General features: G+C 48.6%; 7 protein-coding genes across 8 annotated transcripts in view; 5 read left to right on the top strand and 2 right to left on the bottom strand.

Annotated features, from left to right (window-relative positions):
* Positions 1-291: 291 nt before the first annotated feature.
* TERG_03560 (uncharacterized protein) lies at positions 292-2,151 on the bottom strand (the record flags this gene model as incomplete). Its single annotated transcript, XM_047748111.1, has 2 exons — positions 292-1,280; positions 1,335-2,151. The coding sequence occupies 2 exons, from the start codon at positions 2,149-2,151 to the stop codon at positions 292-294; spliced, it is 1,806 nt and encodes a 601-aa protein (XP_047604085.1).
* A 598-nt stretch (positions 2,152-2,749) lies between these two features.
* Positions 2,750-3,197, top strand: TERG_03561 (uncharacterized protein; the record flags this gene model as incomplete). Its single annotated transcript, XM_003236473.1, has 3 exons — positions 2,750-2,806; positions 2,880-2,900; positions 2,973-3,197. The coding sequence occupies 3 exons, from the start codon at positions 2,750-2,752 to the stop codon at positions 3,195-3,197; spliced, it is 303 nt and encodes a 100-aa protein (XP_003236521.1).
* Positions 3,198-4,790: 1,593 nt separating this feature from the next.
* Positions 4,791-5,132, top strand: TERG_03562 (uncharacterized protein; the record flags this gene model as incomplete). Its single annotated transcript, XM_047748112.1, has 1 exon — positions 4,791-5,132. One exon carries the CDS (start codon positions 4,791-4,793, stop codon positions 5,130-5,132), a length of 342 nt encoding a protein of 113 aa, XP_047604086.1.
* Positions 5,133-7,988: 2,856 nt separating this feature from the next.
* TERG_03564 (uncharacterized protein) lies at positions 7,989-9,327 on the top strand (the record flags this gene model as incomplete). Of its 2 annotated transcripts, XM_003236476.1 has the most annotated exons (3): positions 7,989-8,409; positions 8,470-8,786; positions 8,863-9,327. In XM_003236476.1, the coding sequence occupies 3 exons, from the start codon at positions 7,989-7,991 to the stop codon at positions 9,325-9,327; spliced, it is 1,203 nt and encodes a 400-aa protein (XP_003236524.1). The 2 variants fall into 2 exon arrangements, with proteins under 2 accessions (XP_003236524.1, XP_047604087.1); XM_047748113.1 differs by having other exon boundaries at positions 7,989-8,786.
* A 326-nt stretch (positions 9,328-9,653) lies between these two features.
* On the bottom strand, positions 9,654-10,514 carry TERG_03565 (uncharacterized protein; the record flags this gene model as incomplete). Its single annotated transcript, XM_003236477.1, has 1 exon — positions 9,654-10,514. One exon carries the CDS (start codon positions 10,512-10,514, stop codon positions 9,654-9,656), a length of 861 nt encoding a protein of 286 aa, XP_003236525.1.
* Positions 10,515-11,962: 1,448 nt separating this feature from the next.
* Positions 11,963-16,891, top strand: TERG_03566 (uncharacterized protein; the record flags this gene model as incomplete). The annotated part of the gene is made up of 5 exons (XM_003236478.1): positions 11,963-12,063; positions 12,212-12,644; positions 12,746-14,216; positions 14,283-16,517; positions 16,578-16,891. 5 exons carry the CDS (start codon positions 11,963-11,965, stop codon positions 16,889-16,891), a joined length of 4,554 nt encoding a protein of 1,517 aa, XP_003236526.1.
* Positions 16,892-17,662: 771 nt separating this feature from the next.
* The window catches only part of TERG_08787 (uncharacterized protein), a gene marked incomplete at both ends in the record, with an annotated part of 958 nt that continues 342 nt past the window's right edge, over positions 17,663-18,278 (top strand). The window contains 2 exons of the mRNA XM_047749008.1: positions 17,663-17,747; positions 17,811-18,276. Of these exons, the coding sequence (XP_047604088.1) occupies positions 17,663-17,747; positions 17,811-18,276 (551 nt within the window). The remainder of the gene's footprint in view (positions 17,748-17,810; positions 18,277-18,278) is intronic.

An 18,278-nucleotide genomic window follows, 5' to 3' on the forward strand; every position in this document is an offset into this window, starting at 1 on the left:
AGCGGCAACAACAACATCAACAGCAAGCAATATCAACTTCATCTTCAGTGGATAATATTAGGATAATTTCAGGAGATGGGTCTTGCATATTGTACAGATTAGGTGCAGGATATGTGGACAGGTATCCAAGTTCACTACTGCCCGAGGGTTAACTAGCGAAAGGTATTTACAACAAATAACTTCTATCAAAAATTCGTTTTGAAGAACAGAACCACGGACGACGGACGACAGGAAGCAAACCTTTATTTACGCAGCCAAACTCATCATGTGCGGGTATTACCAATCAAACAATTAGTCGACCTCCTCATGATCTTGGAACGGCCAACCTTTCTCAACAAGGAACCGGTCATCATCATCCTCTCCCCGAGCCAACCATTCTTCCTTGAACTCTTTGTTCAAGGCAACTACTTTATCGTATGATTCATTCCTCACCCAGCCATCTTCGCTTAGATGATCTAACTTTGAACGCAAATGTTCTGTTAGAATGTTGAATTGAAACCATTGCTCTTCGATAGCATAGAACTCTTCTTCTTCCTCCTTAGTGAAATTGACAGGACATTCAATAGTTCCTGCACGTTTTCCAAGAATTATATGCCAATTGGAAACCACCCTAAGAATCGCACCTTTCAAGGTGATAAAGTTCCCAGTCCATTGGCGTCCTGCTCTGTCAACGAGGTGCTGTCGCGGCATCAGCAATGGGTACCGAAGAGCTGTGAGGTGAGGTTTGTTGTCTCTTCCGTTGAATACCATGTACAGCCAGAAAAGCATCCTTTGTCTGTGGAGTTCATCCGCGTGCTCCCTTTCTTCTGCACTTAGGGTATCATAGTCTGGCGGTAGAGATGGTTTCTCCAGATCTTTTGGTGGTTCGGAGTCTGGGTTGTCAAACATTGGTGGATTCCCTGCGACCAGTAGAAGTGGCAGGACAGCAGCATATTGCCAGTCAATGAGACAGGTTATTTCGCCTTCTTCAGAAACAAAGATATTGCTTGGGTTAAGGTCTACCCTCGTTAGCTCTGCCAGTAAATACGACGCACAAGAGAACGTACCTGGGTGACGCAGAGTCGGTTTATTCATAGGGTCGGTGGGATCTTGAGGCAATATATATGGAGCTAAGGATAGATACTTTTTGAGCAAGTCGATGTAGACATCTTGCGATATCTCGCGTGGTATGTTTTCCAGAGCATTGTGGGGAAAGTCGTTCATCAGAGGTTTGCCAAATTTTTTAGTCCATTCTATTTCCCGCTCACCAATACTTTGTAGGTATTGACAATGATCTTGCCCTATATACACAATTAGTACGTCACAGTCATACCATCTGCAGTCGGACTACTAACAAGGGCCTCGATTCAAGTCAAAATTTGCACGTTTTCCACTCCAGAACATGTAATCCGTGACGGGGCCGATACAAAACCTGTCATCTCCTAGCTCTCCCGGCGAATAGAGATCAACCCTAAGATTCTGGGGTAATGTCTCTTTATAGTACAAGCTTCCGTGAGCTGCGAATGGAAACGAAAAAAGCTTCTTCTCGATATCCACGTAACTCGTCACCAACTTCAACATCTCTTTGGGAGTGATATTAAACCATCGATCGGTCAATGGTTTACCAGTAGCCTTTTCCATAACGATATACTCGGTTCCGACCTCATTCTCTTTGTCGGATGACCAAGCATATACCTTGGGAACGGGTATGCTTTTCCCCCGCAAAAAGTCCAAAGTAGCAACCTCGCTTTCGGTAGTCAGTTTTTGTGGTACTGCTAGCAAATACGGTATCTTCACAATGACCTCGAAGCCATCATTCATAGTAAGAAGAAACACTCTGTTGAAACCACCTTCTGCGAGCTTTTTGATACTGGCGGTTGAGTCTCGGTCGACAGCTTTAGCAGCAATCCTTTTTAACGCCTCGACATTGAACTCGACATATCTCTCGGCAAGGCGAAGCTTCTCGTTATAAAGGTAACGGCCGGATGTATACGTGAACAGGTCGCGTTCGGATATCATTGTCGAGGTGTGTCGTCTTATCGCGAACACGGGGGTAGTCCTAGACTGACGCGGGAGTTTTGGATTCAGGGCGTGTTTCCTGGTCAGTGTAGAGGGTAAAAGATAGTTGTAATGAAAATTGTGCGCGCGCACTGCTCTCACTGAGGGGGTCATAGTGGCTCTTAAGTATACCGCCCCGTAGTAAGTCAGCACCTACGAAATGTTGAGTGAGATAAGTACCAACTTCAACCCAATGCGGGTAAAATACCTTCTACTATCAAGGAATGGCGTGAAAAGAATGGTGGAACCCACGCAGTAATCACCACAATGTATATTGCTGTTGATACCGAACCCAACGCCGAAATTTTTGAAGAAGCGGCAACCAACGCGATCAATGCTATTGGAACTCATTGATAGTAAGTAGGAGCAGCAGAACCTTAATACTATATCAAAATTAATTAGTTCGCCTAGGTACATCTCCTTCCCCAAGACGTGTCTCTCTTTTGTGCCAGTTGCGTCTTGAATGTTAGTGTCTACGGTAGTAAGCAATTGTTCTGTGTTACCAATCAAGATGTATATATCTCGACAGCAGACTTTAACCACTGCAAAACTACCAAATAATTACTCATTTATAGAACTGAAGGTTTGCTACCCTAAATGGGCACATACAATTGTGTATGAGGAAGTCAGTGGAAGGGATAAATAACGCTGCAGAATGAGTATTTTAGTTAGATTATATTTGTTGATTCTGCGAAGCATGAACCACAGGACCATGGGACAAAAAGGCCTTCTGCCCCATGTTCCCAAAGGGAGCATGAGCCATTTGCGAGTTCTACTAACACAGAGGAGGACTTGTTAATCCTGACATAAAACACAACTAGCTAGTTAACAAAGTGTCAAAGTCTGCCGCTACACCAAAAGGAGTGAGCCCACACTAATGGTAGGCAGAGCTGAAGTTTTGACACAAAGTTACTTAATAGCTAACTAACTACTAGAGCGAAGCACAGCGCAAAGATGTTGAAGTCGCCTTCTGGAAGCTTTGTGGTGCCGGTCCTCGAGTCACGCCCGACAGCTCTGGCAGCGACTCTTTTCAAGGCATCGACATTAAATCTGACATCTCTCTCGGCAAGCCGAAGATGCTCAATGCTGTTGTTTTTACGGATTCCAATGTTGAGTTTCCAGTTGAATGCATCTACCAGGGCATCAGCCACGCTGACTAAAGAAGGCGTAACAGGTAACTAACTACCAGACCGGATCTTCATCCTCGGGGTATGGAATTCTCGACGCATCTGGCAAGCTACAAGCCTCGCGGTGGAAGAAGTACGTGCATTCGTAGCCCATCATGTTGAAGACATCTGTGTAACCAGTCAACTAGTTACCGCGGGCCCCAGATGGGGATGCAGTGAAGTTTCCGCATCCCAGGCTGCCGTTCATCAACGATGTCAGGCCGTTGTTGGATCTCTTCGACCGATAGAAACGGGCTTGTGGATGAGTTTCACCACGGAAAGACGGCCATACGAGGAAGAAGAGAGTCAACTCCAGTTAAATAAGCTCGAAATCTGGACTTCGGCCGCAAGTCAACTTTGTGGCCAACCCTAACTTAGCCTAACCTAACCAACCAGTGTGGACCCTCTGTTGGCTGAATTTGACGATACAAACTCCTCGCTTCCAGGACTGCTTCAATCATTAGCAACCGGCTGGCTGTTGACTAAGATGCAGGGAGCCTGTAACTTGTCCGCCCTGACATAGATGTAACTAACTAACCAGTGCGCCAGCTGGCGAGTTACCCAGGGATGGAGCATACGAAGGGAGGAAGAATACCCGGGACTCTGCAGCAACAAACAGCCTGATAGACCGCTTTGATTGCCACTGGCTTTACGGGAAACACGTAGCCGTGTCTCTGAGAGGAGCTTCCGCCTAGGAAGAGCCGGAGGTGTATGACTGCGGGTGATCGCTTACGGGATCGCGCATGGTGTCTTTGACCGGCTTTCTTTCATGACGGCAGCTGCTGGTATCCAGGGGCCGGCTTCAGAGTAGTTGGCCGTGCCAGGTCATCATGTTCCAAGTGATTCACTGGTTGAGTGAAGATCTCAAGGATTCATTCAGCCAGCATATTCACTTCTGAGAAGTGGTTGACGGGCATGGCTATAAAATCTCAACCTGAGCCCCAGCCCAAGTTGACTACCAGATAGTTACCCTGCACAATCCAGAGACTCTTGTTAGCAGAGGCTATGAGCCCGCCGTGCTTTATTCCCTAAGATCTGAAGACCCAGAAGATACTAGAGAAATAATGCTCCATCTAGGAATCTCTCTTCCAGCGTGCAACGGCCGAAAAGTTTGACACCGAGATCTTTTGCTGAGATCCGGAGCTTGTGTCCGGAAATGCTCCGTTCGCGAATTGTGGTAAGTATTTGTGCTAGATATTATCCCCCTTTTTGGTGTTGAATATAGGCTAATTCTGTTCGATTGTATATGACTGGTGATAAGCAATCTGCCCCCACCCCCCTACTCCATTCGAACAATTTAGGGGTGCTGAAGAAGCCTTTCGACTTCAGGAGGTGTCAGAAGCACTGCAACCATTCTTCCACTGGTCCTGGAAAAAGCTAGGCGCAGAACTGCGACAAACATCCCAGTCCTGCTCTCCATTCCTACTACGAGGACTAAAGCAAGTCATCCACAAGTATACCCAGAAACTTCAAACACCAATAAAGAGGCAGACAAAGTACCTCCCAGCCAGCCGGCTATTACAACTTTCTTTCGCGCTGAACTCACCGACAAGACCGTTAAGGTGAAGCCCCGCGAACCCGATATCTATGACGGGACTACGGATGTGCATTTTTGGATTATGGGCATTACAGACCAACTACCCGAACGTCGCATCGAAGGGGACGCATCGCAGGTTACCTATGCCATTATTACACCTGACCAACAAAATGACTCCAAGAACATATGCACCGGATAGTGTACTTCTTTTGCCACTTATACTCCGTCCTGTCTCGAGAAAAGTGCATATAAAGAGGAAGAGTTGCATCAAATATCAACGACGCATGCGGCCTGAACAAAACAGCCCAGGTCCTCAGCCTAAGACCAGCCTTAACAGACCATTACTGGACCGACATAAGTGTTTCTCCCATCAACTACAATACCTGACTTAGGAGGAAGTACGGATGTGTCCCCTCACGGCTATACGGCGCTGTCTCTGGACAATACTATAAACGGAAGCCGATGTCCTCAGAGCTAGCTGCCTTGAGCTGTTGTACCCCGTAAACAAGCCTGTCTGCGAGAGACTTAACAAGGGAGGGAAGATATTTTGAGGCGGAAACGAAATGCAACGAATCACTAGTTAGTTACTTCAAGACAGGGTCTGAGAAGACTAACTAACTTGTTAGTATAGTTATGCTCACCTTCATCACACTCCAATGAGCTGCAAACGGCAAAAACAACCAATATCATTACCAACAACATTGCTACTCCTACGAGCAATGAGCGAAAGGGCGGCCCTAGCAGTCTGTTGTTTGGTCTGTTGTTTGTAGAGCTCATCAATCTCCTCGGCAGTCATCTCGGTTTGGTCTCATTTAGTACTTTCTGCTTAATCGATTCAACAACACTATGCCAGGGCCGTTGTTCAATAGATGATACTTTCGAGCCGATCATGGCCTGCTCTAGTCAACTACATAGTGTCAGAGCCTTATTGTGGGAGACTTGAAGTGACCGGGATGATCGCATATACATATGAAGTCTCTAGCAGTCTGATCGTTCTACTCAGACCGGCTAAGTTCGCGGCACTCCCTTTTTACCTCACGTTTTTACCGTCAATTTTTATCGAGATCGCCGCAAAAAACGAAGCAATCTACTATTAAATTAAAGTCCAAAGAAAGAATTACAGATTCAGAGGAGGACATTAATAAGGGTGAGGAGGAAGACTCGTCGTCAACTAAAGTGCCTGGGTCGAGGTGCCTGGGCGTGCATCTCAAGAGGCTGCTGTTCAGTCCCAAGCCAAAAACCACAGACCCCATTCTCATTTGGCAGTACTTGAAAGTCCTGGAATCCGTCGGTGACCAAGAGAGTATACAAAAATTAAACGGATATACGGATTCAGTTACCGGTTGTCTGCATACAACTCGACAAACATTCAATTCAACCAAAGCAGTGACTCGGGGACTAGGTGAATGATTTCTTTGACCAGAATTAAATACTAGGTACCAACAAACTACTTCATTACTTATCCCTAAACTACCATTTCGGCGGTTGATACACGAGATAATGTCAAATTACAATACTAGCTTTAGAATTCAGACTTTAGTATTAGAAACCTTGCAAGAAGTGACTGAAGCTTTCCTAGTTAATAAGTTTAAAAGTAAATATAACTACCTTTTACCTTGAATATTTATAGATTTACTAGATACTAATATTATTATAATTAATATAGTAGCTAACCTTATAGCGATTTATACCCGCCATATTACTATTTAGTTAAAGGATATGTAGTTTATATAGAAGATTAAGGAGTATATAATTAGATATACTCTAGGCCCGTTAGTTAAGAAAAATAAGTAGCTTAGATTAATTAATCGAATTCTCCTGATTCTAAATATATTTTGTTTGATTGGTTGCGTGGCATTTACGTATTACAGCGTTAAAACGAATTTTGACCCGATGGTTCATTTAGTCCGCCGTAGCACCAATCCTCCCCATCGTCACTAGTCGGTGTGCTTGCTCCCGAGCCCGTGCAACCCGAGTCGCCTGTTGGCAGCGACATTCCATACTGGGCTTCTGAGCCCCATCCTTAAGTGGTGGTGTGTGCTGCCGTACCCGAGACAACTCTCAGGTCACAGAAGGCTATAGTTATGGTGAGCTGGTCCCGCGTTACCGCATTATATGTTCAGGGATTCAACATCCGTGTGTCCACTCAAGCTGCGCTCTCGGAGGCTCAAAAGAAATTATACAGGATATTCTGTTTGCCGAGAAATGATGAGATGGAGGTCGAGGTTATAACAAGAGCCCGTAGGGACCTCTTGGATTACTGGCGTCATATGAAAGCCATGTCCAACCCGAGAGGAGGTTGATCGACCCTGCTCGCGCGCGCTCGCCCCTTCGGTTATGAAATTTTGTCTTCTCTCTCTACTATTACACTGTCCAAGTTACTCTGTGGTTTGCAGGTAGGCATGTTTATAGGCCTGTTCCGAGACAAAATGTTGACCTCGCTACAATTGGAATGGAAAAGGGGCACAGCTTTTATGAGCAATATGGCCCAGCCCAGGCACCCTATGGGCTGAACCGGTAGCTAGCCTATATTTCTATTTACTAGTTAATCATGACATCTAAGCAAATAGCTAACCTTCCCTAGTGATAGGCAGGATGAAGTTATCCTTCATAAATACCCTTACTAGACCATCATTCTACAGAATGGAGTCTTGGGCTCACCATTGCTACGAAGAACATGCCCGGCAGTGACCATGGCAACTCTCGACGTGTCCCGTGTCAGTGGATTCCTGCCCTTCCAGGCAATCCCACTCCCTAGTTAATGATTGGCTGCAGAGAGAGTCGTTATTAGATAATTGTTTATATCCATCCTACACAGTCCGAAATCAAGAAGACGGACGGTAGGAAGATGGGCGCAGTTTGTCCTCTTTGATGAGGATAATCGACAATTGACGGCTCTCCGCGACGGACACCTTCATATTGGAAGACAGTGCAAACAAGTGCAGGACTTGCTTGGGTATACTCGAGAAGGTACATAACCTGCAATTGTCTTTGTCACAACCAGAGGCGCCACTCTGCTACTATCATTTATTCTCTGAGTAAAATTCGCACTTTTATATTTTATTAAGATTTACATACGGAGTACACAGAGACAGATGAAGTGACGACGTCTAGAGCTGCGTAGGTGCACGGCGTTAACAACTGGTGGTTCTAACGCTCACTACTTTGACTATTGGCTTAATCTTCGCACAGCCTGATCGCCAACAACCGTCTGCCTTCGCCTTGCTGTTACTGTTCAATTTTTGGAGATGGCGTCACAACATCGACGCCAGTCGTCGTATGAAGACGTCTTCGATCTCCCTGGACAGTCTCAGATGCCGGCACAACCCCACCAGCATCATCAAACTTCCTTCGAAAATGGGATTGATTTCTCTGCCGAAGAGCCTCTGACTGTAGATCAGCGGTCTCACGCTCACAGGAGGTTCGAGAAGGCCATCGAATACTTCGGCAATCACGTCAGCTCCAGTGCAAAATTCAAACCTCACCTGCTGATTCGCTATACATATGAATTTGCACGGTCTGAGCTATCGAAAGATATGATACTACGTTTCTTCTTCGCCTCTATAAAGATAGACATCGACAGCACTGAGGATATTGAGTTAAATGATAGTTTACTTCACGAGCTGAAGGATTTTGCAGACCTGCTTTTAAATCATTTCTTTGCTCCGTGTAAGCTTTGCCCGATTAAACTAAACCCCTTGGTTCCTGCTGCTGACGCTGTTTTTGCAGTGAGGTCAACTGGCACGATAACCCCACAACCTTCCCCTGCTAGTCTTTCGGCACTTCAAAGAGTACAAGGACAACATGAGTTCATAGGCACACCTGATCGAATTGCAGGCCTCCGCAGTCTATGCTTGTTACGCGATCACCACAAATGCGTGGTTTCGCAGTCTTTTGACCTTAAAGAGGCAATCAGTCGCCTGTCAAATGACCCAGATGCTCGAGACGATGAGGGAATGCAGCTTAGGGGCCAATCGTTATATGCGTTAGAGGTGGCTCATATCATTCCCCATTCTCTAATGCAATCAGACACGAGTTCTGGTTTGGTAAGTCACTGCTTCAAAATAATCAGAATTTTCTATTCGTAATAAGCTAAGTTTTTTTACTTCCCATTCTACACAGTCCGAAGCCAAGAAGACCGTAATCCAGATATTGAATATGTTTGACTATAACGTTAGTCACATCATCAATGGCACTGACATCGACAGGCCGCTCAATGCTATGAGCCTTAACTCAACAGCCCATCTTCTATTCAAAAGTTTCGACATCTTTCTGGAACCTGTTGATGGCCAGGAACATACATACTATGTCAAAAGTCTGAAGCCAGCCGTATCAATGGCGTTTGGCCTCCCTGTGACACGCAAACTCTTTCTCAGTGATGACCGGTCGATCGAGCCTCCTTCACCTCGACTCCTTGCTTTGCACCGTGCCTTTGCTCATATCCTTTTCTTATCTGGAGCCGGTGAGTATATAAACAAGATTCTGGATGATTTTGATAAAACGGGAGTTCGAGCCGATGGTACCACAGAGTTGGGACGGATGGTAAGCTGGAGAATGAGCGGTGGTCTGGGAGGTATAACTGTATGATACGTTATTGTCAGAGCGGGTTGGCTGGGTTGTGGAGTATGTTCTTCTGTCTTGGTATCGGTACAAGCGAGGTTTATGGTTAGAGTGATTATAGAAAATTCCAGCGACTAGGCCTGTAAATCAATAAGGACTATATGATGGAGACTCCTATTAAGATAGATACGTGGAAGAATACCCCATATTATGGATCAAGAGATAAGAATGCAGTAACGATTGGCACAGATAAATAGCAGAACGCAAGAGAATACCCATCCTAGATAGATACCGGCATGCAAAAAAAACTTGAACGTTATCCTCGACATAGGCATTGTAAGAGCAGAAGAAACCTAGAGTCGTCTACTGTGCCACCAGTACATATCTTCTGGGCGACGTCGAACAAACGAGTGCGTGCCATCCCAGCGTCTATCCGACAGATACGGCTCGTCAAACTCACCTTCCAAGTAAAATAGAGATAACGATTCATCAGACGAGCCTGGAAAATCACGATCCTTCGAACGGTCACGTCGTCGGCCTTTTCTCCTTCGGTGTCTCCTATCATGCGCTTCCCTTAGGAAAGATGGGACACCCAAGAGAGACTCGTCGTCGGATGACCAGTCTGATTCATGGAGCGTTGATGCCCTGCCTGCTTCGGTGTGGGTATCAGATGCATCATGAAGTCGTCTTCGCCTGAGAGGGCGGAACCAGGGGTCACGGTGGTGTCTCCCATCACGCCGATGACGTACAGCTATTGGTACCCTGGGTGGTATACTATCTAGCTCCAGTGGAGGGGCCCTGGCACGCTTTGGTGTAAACATTGGCATGAAAGCGGGGGGCTGGTGGCTTCTGTGGCCGCCGGGAACAACTCTGCGGAGTGAAGATTCTGGTGAACGCGCGAGCTGATGTGCCGCCATGTGTGCTTGGGTGCGGGGGTCCAATTGCTGCCGGCTAGGTGGCTCGTTGAAAAGACAGTGGCGTGTTTGCATTGGTACATTTTGTTGATGACCATGTGCTCCTGCATGCGGGTGCGGTTGCCTGAGGAGGTGCTCTGCACTCCTAAAACCAGGACCGGGAGCATGTACGTATGGATAGCGGTGGCGACCAAGCACAGAAGCCATGGTTCGGCCAGGCTGGATGCCTGAGTGGTCAAGAGGCCCGGTGAGGCCAAATCGTTCGGCTCCCCCATGACGTCTAAAGGGGAATGAAGGCATATTGTAGATATTTCCTTCAGCGATTTCTCTTGATAAGGTATAGCATGCGCTTGTCTATCTTTACATAGAAGATTAAAGATAGCGAAAACAGAGAGATCATCATGCCAAATGATGCATATTTATACTGTGGGATATCCTGTCAAATGCTGGGGGTATATGGGATGGGAATATGTTTGCTTGCCGGAGCTCAACAGTCACCAGGCTGTCGACGCTTGACCTCTCGGTTGGAGATACCACGGCCATCAGGCAGCAGACAGTTCCTTGAAGGCGAAATAGCTGAGAAAGCAAACAAACATGTTCATCGACGCAAACAAGTGGTGGACTTCCTGGACTTCCAGTTCCTGTTGGTAGACCCTGGAGCTCAGAAAGCCACTCCTCGGCCACCCTGGAGGACCAGACCGCCACTGACATGTTTAGATCCGGGGAGATGACGTTGATCCACCTCATTTCCGGCAGACATCTCTTAAATGTTCTTAGATGGAGCACTGGTAGCCCTCCCTGTGGGCCATTTTGATGCTGGAGATCTCCCGGCAGGCTCCTCTATATAGACGTGTTCCTGAGACCGTTAGCCATCAATCTCCTCCTGCAACAGCCGTATTTGGAACTACGGCGTCCTTCTCTATCATAGTAAAATACCCTTAGGAGCTGTATACCAGCTGTCTTCTCGAGATTGAGTCTGTCTCAAACAACGCCTCTCTGGCAGCATTCCACGGTACGCTTCCCAACGTGCGCAGCCTTTCGTCGCAGGCAAATCTTTGCGCCAGAGCTAGTCAAACGCCATCGAGCACGCTGCCTATGTCGTAATATCCCCGAATCACCATCCGCCAGCATCAAATCCGTCCTCGCCGTCGCGGGCTGTATATCAACTTCGTCGTCCGCGGCTTCGGCCTTGAAAATTTTTTTTTTTTCCCTTCTCTCTACGCTTCGTCTGAAGGCGGTGCGTGGACAATAACGTAGTGTGTGCCCACAGAGAACTCCCGCCAGTAAGCAGCGGCGTCACCTGACCTCACCGCCGGCAGCAGCTACTGCCACGCGGTCCCGTGACTAGCCCTTGTTCCCACCTCCAGCCATCCCAAAGAAGCAAAAGATCTTTTTTTTCTTCGCTCCAACCTCGACTTCAACGTCAACGCAAACCGCAGCGACAAAACCCAGCATCTTTAGCGACTTCGCATCTCCAGCATCCAGCTCTGATCCAGCTCTCTCAGCGCCTTGCATCGCCACTTCGTCGTCTTTTTTCTTCCTCTTTGTTCCTGGCGCGCTTGGGATTCTTGATCCGCTTTGGTAAGCACCGCTTGTCGTGTGTCCTGCTAAATCTTCGTCTTCACCATCGGCTTATAGCCGAGACGCAGTGAGGTCCATGACAGCCGCAGACACGCTCGATCCTGCTTCCGTCTGTCTATTAGTGTTGTCTCGTTGCTGACGGTGCTCTCCAGCTTACCGATTACACCATGTCTTCACCGTTGCCATCTACTTTTGCCTCTGCGGCAGCTGGAAACACACAAGATCCGGCCCCTGGCTCGCGGAGGGATGCTTTGAATAGTGGTGAATGGTAGGGTCCTTTCTGTCGCGTTCGGATCGATATGATGCTGCATACCTGGCTGCTCAGGATGCTGTCTTTTTTTTGCAACTCGGCCTTTATTATTATTATTATTATTATTATTTTTCTGGTTCAAGAATGTGGCTAATATTTACATCAGGTCTCGAAATCGTATGAATGGAGCTACGCAGACGTTCCGGAGACCCTCTGTTGCTACCAACCCTTCCCATAATCGAGAGAATGCGCAACAGACCCAGTCAAACACCTCCAATTCTTCTAGTGCTGCCTATATCCCACCCCACCTCAGCTCCAATTACCAGTCGGCGCGTAATGGAAACGATAATACCTATTCCAAGGAACAGCTTTTGAATCTTTATAAGAACCACCGAGGGTCGAAGGACTGGGGGAAATCAATCACTGGTTATTTCATGGGCGACTGGGACCCCCGCAGCGAACGCCCATCCACCAACGGAAGTTGGGGCAAGCAAGATGACTCCAAAGATAATACTACTGCAAATCCGGAGGTCTGCTGGGACCATAAGGGCCAAAGTGAACCTCTAGGCCTGTTGGATATGAATGATGAGGAGAAAGAAGTGCGTGGCACTATCCCTTGTTTTTGATACCCCCCCTGACAAGATATTGATTGTCCTTGCTTTCCCTTTTCTTCCCCAACATGCTGATTTTTTGGCTATAGTTGTTTTCCACCTCTGTCAACTCGCCTCTCAAACCCCCACCGCAAAATGCCAACAAGGATGGCTCCTCATCCGTCGGAACGATTGGTCGCAAGTCGTCCATCTCTCATGGCCATATGAATTCCTTTAATTCTACTTCTCCAGCTTCCGCCCGAAATGTGCCTCGCAGGCGGGGGACGGGAGATTCTGGAAATCCAATGTCACCCACCAGCTCCCGCTTTTTCCGTGACGAACCAAACACCGCGACCCCACCCCCAGCTATTTTGCGTCGAAAGACCGATATCAAGGACTCTTCGGGCGACTCGAAGTGGGAGGATAAGGACAAGAGTTTTGCGGAACGAGACTCTTCATTCGACATCAACTCCCCGTTTGGGTCTCTCAAACGTAGCACCACCAATCCAGTTGGCGCCGTTGGATCCAACTCTCCCTGGTCGTCTAACCAGGGGTCTGCCTTTGGTTCCATGGGAGTAGGGGCCTTTGGTAATTTTGCTCTTGGCAATGTTGGTTCCCAAGGCGGCACAGACAAGAAACCAGGCTTTGGGAGCGTACGCAGCGAAAGCCGGTTCAAAAACCTGCTTTCCAAGTCAAGCTCCGAAGATGTCGCTGGTAGTGGTAACAATAAGGACAAATCGCCGTCTGGTACTGGCCTTGATCGCCTACCCGAAGCCGAGGACGACGGTCCCCGAGATTCTGGTGAAGAAGCTCTCAGGAACCGCCCTTCTCGCAGCGAGACTAACCCCTTTGATGAACGCCGTAGCGGTAGCGCGGCCCTGGGAGGTCAGGAGATAGGAGGCATCGACCAATTCGGGCTCTCCTCATTTGGGATGCCCGGCGGCACATCCGCTCTTCGTGATCTAGTTGCGTCATCTCAATCCCCCAACCATGCGCATCATGAACCCATGAGCCCAACGCATACTAACCCTTATCAGAGTCCGCGTGGCGATCGAACTGCCGACAATGGTGTTGTTGGCACTGGAGATGCCGATAACGAAGGCTCTGATATCCAGCAACACGCGCGCCTTCCAAACATTGGCGACCTGCGCGATGACTCTGGTCATGGCTCCTTTGGATCCATGCCGCGGCCCGGATTGGTTTCTGACATTCCTGCTGCCGACCGCAGTCAAACTTCAAGTGTAGGTGCTAATAGGGGTTTCCCGGGACTTGGGGGACTCGGAGGGCTTGGTTCACTAGGTAACTCCGGCGGATGGCCTACCACGAGTGCCACTGGCACGCCAACGCGAGAAAGAACTGCCTTCGGCTTTGGTGACCCGATATTCGGCCCCATGTCTGAGCTGCAATCTCCAAGTAACTCTGCTCTCGGAGGAGGGGGCCTCTTTGGCTCTCAGACTAGTCTCTCAAACATGGGTGGTGGCTCCCGTCCTAGTAAACTGGGCTCTCTCTTCCCGCCTGCTATGCAGGAGCAAATGCGCAACGAACAGTCTCACTCCAAGGACGAGCCTGGCAAGCCACAAGGTACGTGCATATATCTATTGTTGCATTACTAAACATAAAAACAGAGAAGGCTCACATATTCTATAGATCCCTTCATGTCTCTAGAGAATCCAGTAAGCTTACCACATCCATCTACCACGACTTCGCATACTCCTACAGTTACCGCCGGTGGAACTATCACCATTCCGCCCGGCCCAGGGTTACTCGATAATGGCAACGGTAACCAATATGGTGCGTCTGCCTCCAACCAACTTCCACCAGCCCAGCAACGACAAATGGTGATGCCAGATCGTATGCGCTGGATCTATCGGGATCCTCAGGGTAACACTCAGGGACCATGGTCTGGCCTTGAAATGCACGACTGGTTCAAAGCTGGCTTCTTTACTGCAGAACTACAAGTTAAGAAGCTCGAGGATGCAGAATATGAACCTCTCGCCCAGCTTGTTCGACGTATTGGCAACTCTCGCGAGCCGTTCCTTGTCCCTCAAATCGGCGTACCGCATGGCCCCCCAATGAACCAGCCAGGACCATGGGGAAATTCCTCACAGTCGCAGACTGGGGCTGTTCAGCCTCCATTTGCTAACAGCTTCCCCAGTTTTGGTACCACTCTTACTGCTGAGCAGCAAAATGCACTGGAACGCAGAAAGCAGGAAGAGCAGTACCTTATGGCCAGACAAAAGGAACACCTTGCTCAGCAGCAAGCTCTCATGAAGATGCAGCAGATCCAGGGCCCAGCTCACCCTATCAACCCACAGCTTCAGCACCATTCCAGTGCCCATAGTCTTCAAAGCCAGCCCAGCTTTGGTAGCATTACCTCTCCTGCAGCTTTTCAACCCACACCTATGCAAGCTCCTATTCAACCTCCCCACTCCGTTCCGGCTTTTTTCGAGGGGCCCATGAGACAGAATACCGGCCCTCCGGGGCCCCAAAGCGGCGCGCCGGATTTCAGCACAGGCCAGGATGAATTGCCTGCCTTGCTAGATAGAATGAATGTTAACAGAGGAGCTGGCCAGTTTGGTTTCAACAGCACCGGAGCTTTTCCTTCAGCACCACAGGACCCTCAAGCCCAGGCACATAATCAGGCTGTTACCACCATGCTGCAGGACCGAAGCCGTTTGCAGCAGGAGCAAGAGAACTTCAATAAGGCCCATCCAGAGTCCATTTTTGACCAGCAGGCTAGAGAGGAGCGTGTCCGTCAGTTCCATGCATTGAGGATTGCCGATGAGGACATTCCCGTTCGCCGTACTGAGGAGCCAGCCAATCATCGAGAGCCTAGCCAAGAACAACAGAGGCCACTACAGGAACGATCCCCAGCTTCCAAAGATCAGCCTCCTTTCCAGCAAAATAACGAACAGGAGCTCACCCTTACCCAGCAAGTGCAAAATGCTGCATCGGCACAGAGACTTCAACAGCAGCAACAGCAACAGTTAGCTTCATCTGAAGTTGAATCTCCATGGGCAAAGGTCGACAGTGGACTCCCGCAGCCATTCCCACCTCCACCTTCACAGTCTCCGCTGCCAGCTCCAGCTGCCCAACGCAACCGTCAGCACGTAGCAGATAATCTTGCAGCTGAAACACGTTCGCAGACCCAGACCCCAAACGAAGTTCAGACCACCTCCATCGCACCATGGGCTAAGGAGCATATCGAACCATCCAAGGGTCCATCTCTTCGTGAGATCCAGGAGGCTGAAGCCCGCAAGGTCGCAAGGCTCGAAGAACTTGCCGTCTCTGCCCGTCGTGCGCTTGCTGAACAGGAACGCGCCAACCCACCACCAGCCCCTGCTCCAGGTCTTCCATCAACCGCCAACTGGGCTCGTAGTGGAAATGCCAATTCCTCTTCAGATACATCTGCCTGGTCCAAGCCAGCCGGCGGTAAGAACGCAGGAGTACCCGCAAGTACCGCACCAAAGAAGACCCTAGCCCAGATCCAGAAGGAAGAAGAGGCTCGTAAGCAGCGTGCTGCAGCCGCTGCCGCCGCTGCGTCCGCTGCCAACTCTCTCGGAACCCCAGCAGGAAAACGCTATGCAGAGCTTGCAAGCAAGATGACTGCCCAGCAACCCACTGCAGCTGCCTCTAGTGGCGCCTGGACTACCGTAGGAGCCAGCGGAAAGGCTAAAGCAGCCCCCGTTTCTACTGCTGTTAACTCCCGTAACGTTCCCGGTCTTACTCCCAGTCCGACCCCGGCAACCAAGCCTAAGACTATCATGACCCGAAACGTCAGTATGGGCAATTCTGCTGCAACTACAGCCAACCGTCCTACCGAAGAGCTGGCAAAATGGGCTAAGAATGCTCTCGAGAAAGGCTTGAACAGCTCTATCAATGGTAAGCCTTATTTTAATGCATAAAGTTGTATTCCTATATGTGAGTCTAACATGTATCTAGTCGACGACTTTGTACAACAGCTTCTTTTCTTGCCCGCAGAGTCAGAAATCATCTCGGATTCCGTGTATGCCAACTCGCAGACTCTTGATGGACGCCGATTTGCCGAAGAGTTCATCAGACGCCGCAAGCTGGCTGACAAGGGTATCATCGATACCGCGTCTTCCGGAGCCTTCGGATCCCCTGCCGAATCAAAGAATTCATCAGACGGCTGGAACGAAGTCGCCAAGAAGGGAAATGCAGCTGCAAGCCGCGAGGATCAGACGACCAGCAATGCATCCTTTAAGGTCGTATCCAAGAAGAAGGGCAAGCGATGAATGAATCAATTCCCTTGGACTAATCAGATAGATTATCCGACTCTGTGCGCTTTCTTTTAAGGTTATCTATTTTTCTTTTTTTTTTTTTTTTTTTTTTTTTTTTTTTTTGACTTGTTTTGTTCTCGAGTGGCTGTTTGTTCTTTTTGATACTTGGCATGATACGGTAACTACGGCATGATGGTTTCGACAAGCATGAACGGTTCACTTGCTTGTTACTCTACCTTGCGAGGAAGAGGGTTGGATAGACGGCGTTTCCATTCATTGCATAGCATCTTCCATCAGCTTCTCCCTCCCTGTACTTCATCCGTCTTGATACATTGGCCGGCCTCATTAGCTAGCCATGCATGCATGCCTTTTTTGTACTTTAGCTGTTTTGTTAATGGTACTGATAATTGATCCGACTGAACGCGCCCTTGCCATGACAAGTCCACTATCTGTCTGTCCCAGCTTGCCAATTTTGTGAGCCTATGCATGGCCCTAGCGATCGCTTAATGCAAGCCGCCTCGTACTCTATGCCTCTTTCGGGCGGCGGGTGTTATGTAAGAGCCCCGACTCCACCGCTGCCGCCGCCGAGGTCTAAAAGTGCGTGCGGAGACAGCTGGGGAGCTTGCAACTGTTATTTGATATTGCTGGCTTCAGGGCTGGGTTGTCTATATAAGGGGTCGACGGGCCTCATTAATCGCAGTTGACAGGGCAATCTGACTATATAACTTCTTCAGATCTATATAATTATTTATATATAACTATATATCACTGAAAGCAGTTACCAACATGGGCTCATATCAACCCAAAGCACTCGGCAATTCCCTACTGAAGGAGTTTCCCATTGATCGGACTTTTAGGAACCTGAACCATGGTAAATATAGTGATACCTCTCTATTGTATTCTCAATTGAGCGATTCTAATATTAATCTCTCAGGTTCGTTCGGGACATATCCCATTGCCATATTAAACAAGTTCCGCGAACTCCAGGACAAGTTTGAAGCAAGTCCAGACCGATTCCTCCGTTTCGAGCTGGCATTCTACTTGCTTGAGTCTCGCAAGGCCCTGAGCTCACTGCTGAACACGCCCGTCAACTCTACCGTATTCGTCAAGAATGCTACCACGGGCGTCAACACGGTGCTGAGGAACCTTGTCTACCATCCGGGTGATATCATTGTCTACTTCTCTACCGTGTACGGAGCAGTGGAGAAGCTTATTGCCTCGCTGGCAGAAACGACTCCTGTTCGTGCTCGTAAGGTCAATTATGAGTTTCCAATCAGCCATGACGAACTGGTGCAGCGGTTCATGGATACCGTGACCAAGGCACGCAGTGAAGGATTGAACGTCAGGATCGCTGTTTTTGATACCATAGTTAGCAGCCCTGGAATCAGGCTGCCGTTCGAGA

This window comes from Trichophyton rubrum (genome assembly GCF_000151425.1).
Source record: "Trichophyton rubrum CBS 118892 genomic scaffold supercont2.3, whole genome shotgun sequence".
NCBI lineage: Eukaryota > Fungi > Ascomycota > Eurotiomycetes > Onygenales > Arthrodermataceae > Trichophyton > Trichophyton rubrum.